General features: G+C 38.9%; 1 protein-coding gene across 2 annotated transcripts in view; it reads left to right on the top strand.

Annotated features, from left to right (window-relative positions):
* LOC107678432 (AT-rich interactive domain-containing protein 5A-like) overlaps positions 1-5,916 on the top strand; it is a 15,667-nt gene that overhangs the window by 7,680 nt on the left and 2,071 nt on the right. For both annotated transcript variants that reach the window (XM_016473692.1, XM_016473691.1), the window contains exons 3-7: positions 1,197-1,362; positions 3,060-3,112; positions 4,354-4,451; positions 4,639-4,792; positions 5,578-5,916. The exon at positions 5,578-5,916 ends at the window's right edge or, in 1 of these variants, runs on beyond it. In XM_016473692.1, the coding sequence (XP_016329178.1) occupies positions 1,197-1,362; positions 3,060-3,112; positions 4,354-4,451; positions 4,639-4,792; positions 5,578-5,916 (810 nt within the window). The remainder of the gene's footprint in view (positions 1-1,196; positions 1,363-3,059; positions 3,113-4,353; positions 4,452-4,638; positions 4,793-5,577) is intronic.

Below are 5,916 nucleotides of genomic sequence, written 5' to 3'. Positions count from 1 at the left end.
GAAAATCGCCTTTAAAGTTGTCCAAATGAAGTTCTTAGCAATGCATATTACTAATCAAAAATTAAGTTTTAATATATTTACAGTAGGAAATTTACAAAATATCTTTATGGAACATGATTTTAATATCCTAATGATTTTTGGCATAAAAGAAAAATCGATAATTTTGACCCATACAATGTATTTTTGGCTATTGCTACAAATATACCCCAGCGACTTAAGACTGGTTTTGTGCTCCAGGGTCACATACTGTTTATTATAAGTGTGTGCTGCAGTTTTGTCGTCTGCTGCTTTAAAGTCGGGTGGATTCTGATTGGCGGTGAATGTTTTTATCATTATTCATCAGCTGGAAAAAAAATCATTCTGAAAGTGATTTCAACGACATCGTTCCTCTGTGTCGCTATTGTTCTAGTTGTGGTGTGAACTATTAAAACATTATAATTGTAGTTATCATGAACAGCCCTTTATTCTGGAGTTTAGCTTCTTCCACAAAGTATTTTGATCAAATTGTGCGAAAGTGTGATCAGAGGAACATATCTCATAATCCCACTTCACTTTTTTAGTATCACGTAGATAAGGAAAGCTACATTCATACTCTTGTGTTTCAGCTGAAAATCACAAGATTTGCGGACACCAAACTCCCGCCCTCTTGCAGTAACTGCAAAGTTTCTCATGTTTGCACCACTTGTGTCTTTATCACAGTGTGGAGTACAGCCCTAGTGCAGCTTTCCTTTGTGAAAACCCCACCAGTGGTTCGGTTTCCCTTCAAACAGGATGTCTGGTTACTTATTGAAAGTGGTGGTGAAAGCCAAAGCTGTTGTGTTTTCAGTCTCACACTCTGAATATGACTGGTCTCGGAACGGAGTTGCATGAGCACCTATATCACCTGCAATTTTGCATGAGGCTTTGAGAAAATGAATCAGTGAGAAGATTTATCAGGCTGTTTGTGTGAAAGTGAAATTTGAAGTTGTTCGAAGCACAGTTACACTGCTTCCTGTAAATGACACAAACTCACCCACATATATTCATATATTGCCTATATCGTGTACAGTGCACATGCATAGTGTAGATTTATTGGTTACTGAACTGGTATGTTGGGAACTCCTGAACTCGACAGAAATGGACAATTAGATGAAAAAATTTTTTTTGACAACTTTTGTGATTATGTGCCTTTTAACCGTACACTATTTTTCCAATAGACCAGCGGGGAGATGGAGAACATGGTGTCCACCAATAGCAGCGAGGAAGGTTCCAGAACAGACCAATTTGAGAGTGAAGAGAGGACCTTTGTGACCAATCTGTACGGTTTCATGAAGGAAAGAAGCATGCCTATAGAGAGAATTCCCCATCTTGGCTTTAAACAGAGTGAGTCTGAATACTGTTGCATATAATATTACAGCATTTAAATCAGTGCTTTTCAACTAGTTTTGCTTCAAAATGTAGATTTTTCATTATATATTATGTAGTAACACAACACAAAAAATCATGCAAATGCACTGCAATTCAACGAATGTAATGTAAATGTAATTGTCTTTCTATGACCAAGAACTGTGTAGGCCCTGCAATATGAAAAATTTGAGTTTCAAGCTCTCAGCTGCCATAATTCACCTCACCAAAACACACTGTGGTCGTCACAAACCAAGTGGGCCTGTGTTTAGTGTTGTCTCGGGCTCATCTTTTGTTTTACCTTCTATAGTTTTGTTCATGGTTTTTGAGTGCGAGGGCATGTTACGCAGCATGTCCGTGTTGGCATTTCTCTGATTTGACTAACTTTTATAAGTGAAAGATCAGATACACCAACTTTGACATCAGTTACAAAGTTAAAGGTTTTCTCCTTCCCTTTAAAAGTGGAACAGCCTATTTATTATGCTATTCCAACTATGTACAACTATTTAGTTAATTGCATTTTATTACTTGCATTTAGCATGATTTTTCAGCACAGAACACAACCGCAACAGTTTTTTTGGGTGGCGATGCACCCATTAAACCCACTAATATTAAAAAACAACAACACGCTGCCTAAATCATGTACTGTATCTGCCACTTTCCAATAATGTGGTACACTTTGATGTGTCAGGACTTTTTCTTTTAAACCATGAGGCAGAAATCACATTATTAATTATTTTGTGAGAACTGTTAGAAAACTGTTGTGTTAACTGTTATCTAAAATAAAACAAATCTCAAATTAATTAATTATCATTATGTTGATCGTCTATTGAACTCATATTTAATTCATTGTATTCAAAAATATTTTAAATATAGTTATTATTTTTTTATTTTATTTAATATGTAGTCCCACATTTTGCATAGCTATGCTACAATATGATTTTTCCTCATTACAGATCATTACACACTTGACTTAATTTGGACTTTTTATAATGGGACAGAAAGACAGTTTTGTCAGTTTTTAAAAATGTTGCTGTGTTGAGCTCAACCATGTAAGTCTGTTAACCACAATGTTGTAAAAAATACTTGGTAACACTTTACAATAAGGTTTCATTAGTTAACATTCGTTAACTACTTTAGTTAACATGAACTACAAACGAACAATACTTCTACAGCATTTATTAATCTTAGTTAAGATTAATTTCAGCATTTACTAATGCATTATTCAAATCAAAAGTTGTTTGTTAACATTAGTTAATGCACTGTGAATTAACATGAACTAACACCTTATTGTAAAGTGTTACCAAATATTTTCTTTAATTTATGGAAAATATGTTTATTAATAACTACAAACCAAACTAGCTAGCCACTACTGAGTGAGGCTACATTTATGCTAAATTTGCAACCCTGTTACCCCTTCTGGCATTGTATTTTTAAAGTTTTAAACTGTATTTCAAAATGTCCCAACATTTGGTAACAGGGCTGCATACCTCATATAAAATTACTAGAAAATAAAACAGCTCTTATAAGATTTAGTCTGACTTCCTTGAGATGAGGAGCACTTCATTTCACTGATTTCCACTGATCACAGTTTTGATGAGAAGTGCCATCTACATCTCATAACTTAATTTTTAAGATTGTGTGTTGACGCAATCATGTCTTTGTCTTTTTTCCAGTCAACCTGTGGAAAATCTACAAAGCTGTGGAGACACTTGGAGGATATGATGCGGTAAGTATCCTCACACAACCTCGAGCAAACAAACCTCCAGACAGACCTTTCACAACCTGGTGCTGGTCTATCTTCCTGATCTCTCATTCACACCACTGATAGCATTATCTTGTCGATATATTGCGCAAGTATGCCAACTGCCCGAGGCTTCCTCACCTAACGAGGAAGTTGAGAAGCAGGTCATGTACTTGCCACTTGCTCTTGCACAGTGGAAACTATGATGGCTGTAGGCCACACCATACATACAACAGTGACCGTTATGACCACAATGAGAACGAGGGTCCATCTTCCACCTAGCTCTTTCTGGCCAAACCCGCTGCTTCAAAGCTTTGTTCTCGCACCCTTAAGTTTCCACTCACTCTAAGGTGCTAAAGTGTTTGTATTTTTAATGAGTGTGCGTGGTCACTAAAACCGATGTTTGACAAAACAATGTCTAATGTCTGTCGTCTGTATATAATTTTAGTCTTGGCCAAGGGGGGTCTTGTTTCTGTGTGTGAATTGGGTCTGGAAGTGGAAAGTCTGACATTGTACTCTAAAAAAGAGTCATGCAAAAAAAAAAAATGCCATTATTGCATCAGTCAAACTTTTTTCCAGTAACACAACTAAACCGAAGGTGTTTGCTGTCACTAAACAAAGTCCAGAGGACTGACACCTGTAAATAAAAAGTACCTTGGTCATTAATTGATTTAGCAATGTGTCAGGCAGTAAGGGTGGTATTAGCATTGTAAAGCTGAAACTTTTATCAGCCTGTGAAAATAAATTTAGGGTATGTACTTAGACACATTTGAGGCAACCTCTGAAACTAACCAGTGACTAATCATGAAGTTCCACTATGACAAGAGCTGATCAGAATGATAATACAGTGCATGCAATACACACACTGTCAGTCCAAGAAAACAAAATGCAAGCACAGATGCTAATTTAGAATTGTACATTAAACACATTTAGCCTTAAGGCGCTATCACATTAGCGAAACATTGTCCATTGTCCATTGTCAATAGTGATGCATGAAGCACCGTTTACTCAGTGCTCACTTCCCAATTAAACAGCGTTGTATTGGTCAACAAGGCAAATTCACATTCAGAATTACATATCTGAATATATGTAAGTGCAAACTCATGAATTAGTCATTAGCATCTGGGTTTTGAATCATTGTCAGAGAAGTAGCTATATGCAGTACGTAGTTAAATTCAGTTTTCTTTTCTTCTAAGGGTGTGTAATAATGTTGTGTTTGCTCACAGGTAACAGCGCGGAGGCTATGGAAGAATGTGTACGATGAGCTGGGTGGTAGTCCAGGCAGTACCAGTGCAGCCACCTGCACACGCAGACACTACGAAAGGTAAACTTACTTTTAGCTGTTATGAACCAGGCATTTTTTTTAATTCACCCATCAAAAATTGTATGTTGGATCGCTTAGCTATACTCAAACTCACATTGCCCACATGCACACAACTGATCAAAGTTTCAGAGCATTTGCATTGACCACTAGGCCATGGCTTCAACAGTAAAACTCTTTCTTTGTGCAGGTTGGTGTTGCCCTTTGAGCGGCAACTGAGAGGGGAGGAGGACAAACCACTACCACCCTCCAAACCTCGAAAACAGTACAAGAGGAGCCCTGAGAACAGGGGAAGTAAGCCAGAGAGCAAGAAGAAGAGGAAGACGGAGAGAGAAGAGTGTGAGGTGAGCAGGAAGAAAATGCACTTGGATCAAAGAAACTCTTTGTCAAATGTACAGTTAGGGTTGGGACATTGCTATGTGAACTTCAGCTTTTTGATGGGACATTTTTGAGTAATGACGCAAACAGATTGTTGAATTGATTCATTGAAATGGACCATTTGAACCCTCCATCCATTCTTCAAACCAATTGTCCTATGTAGGGTCAGGGGCATGCTGGAGCCAATCCCAGTGGCTCAGGCCATACGCAGGGAAACACCCTGGACGGTTGGCTGTTTGAACCCATTCATGGAAATGAATCTAGTGCTATTTATGCTACTGTCTAAATCAGGGATGTCAAACAGTTCCTGGAGGGCAACAGCAGAGTTTAAACACACCTGACCCAGCTAATCGAGGTCTTCGGGATTACTTGAAAACTAAAGATAACGGTGTAGGAGCAGGTTGGCGTTAAACTCTGCAGGACTGTGGCTCTCCAGGAGATGAGTTTGACACCCCTGGTCTAAATGCTCCCATGTTCAAGTCTTGGGAGAAGGAGGGAGTACAGGACTATTCAAATGACATTCTTTAGGAAACTCAATAGCCAAATAAAAGGCACATTAGGACTTTAGCAATATTCACAATGTTGCTTAATTTTACATCAACAGCATAATTATCTATCACCAAACCCTACATACAAAATGACATACAACAATATAAATCTAAGTGATGCATAGAATATATCTCCAATTGTCCTATGTGTGGAGATGTATCTGTCTGCTCCTTGTGCTGAAGCATGTCCCTTTTGTTCTCAGGAGAAAATGGGATCAGATCATCACTGTGAGAGAGGCATATGTTCCCATCACAGTCCATGGTTGGCGTCCTCCGATCGCCTAGACTCTGAGCAGTCATCTGCAGTTTCTGTCCACGGTCCCCACCCAGGCACCTGCTCCAGAGAGATCCCTCTCCTTCATACTCCCACCCCGACTGAGGTGATCTCTCCCTTGGAGAAGAAGAAGCGTCTGGCCCAGGCTAGCCTGATCATCCCTGCTTCTAGCGCCTTGGAGGACGGTGCAGAACTGGAGAGACCCTCTGTTATTCAGCTATCCCACTGTTCCCAGTCTCCTGTGTGTCCTTCTTCCACTCACACTCGC

The sequence above is a fragment of the Sinocyclocheilus anshuiensis genome, unplaced genomic scaffold, assembly GCF_001515605.1.
Source record: "Sinocyclocheilus anshuiensis isolate Anshui unplaced genomic scaffold, SAMN03320099.WGS_v1.1 scaffold112, whole genome shotgun sequence".
Classification (NCBI taxonomy): domain Eukaryota; kingdom Metazoa; phylum Chordata; class Actinopteri; order Cypriniformes; family Cyprinidae; genus Sinocyclocheilus; species Sinocyclocheilus anshuiensis.
Note: the sequence above shows the minus strand (reverse complement) of the source record. Positions and strands in the feature narration are given on the sequence as shown.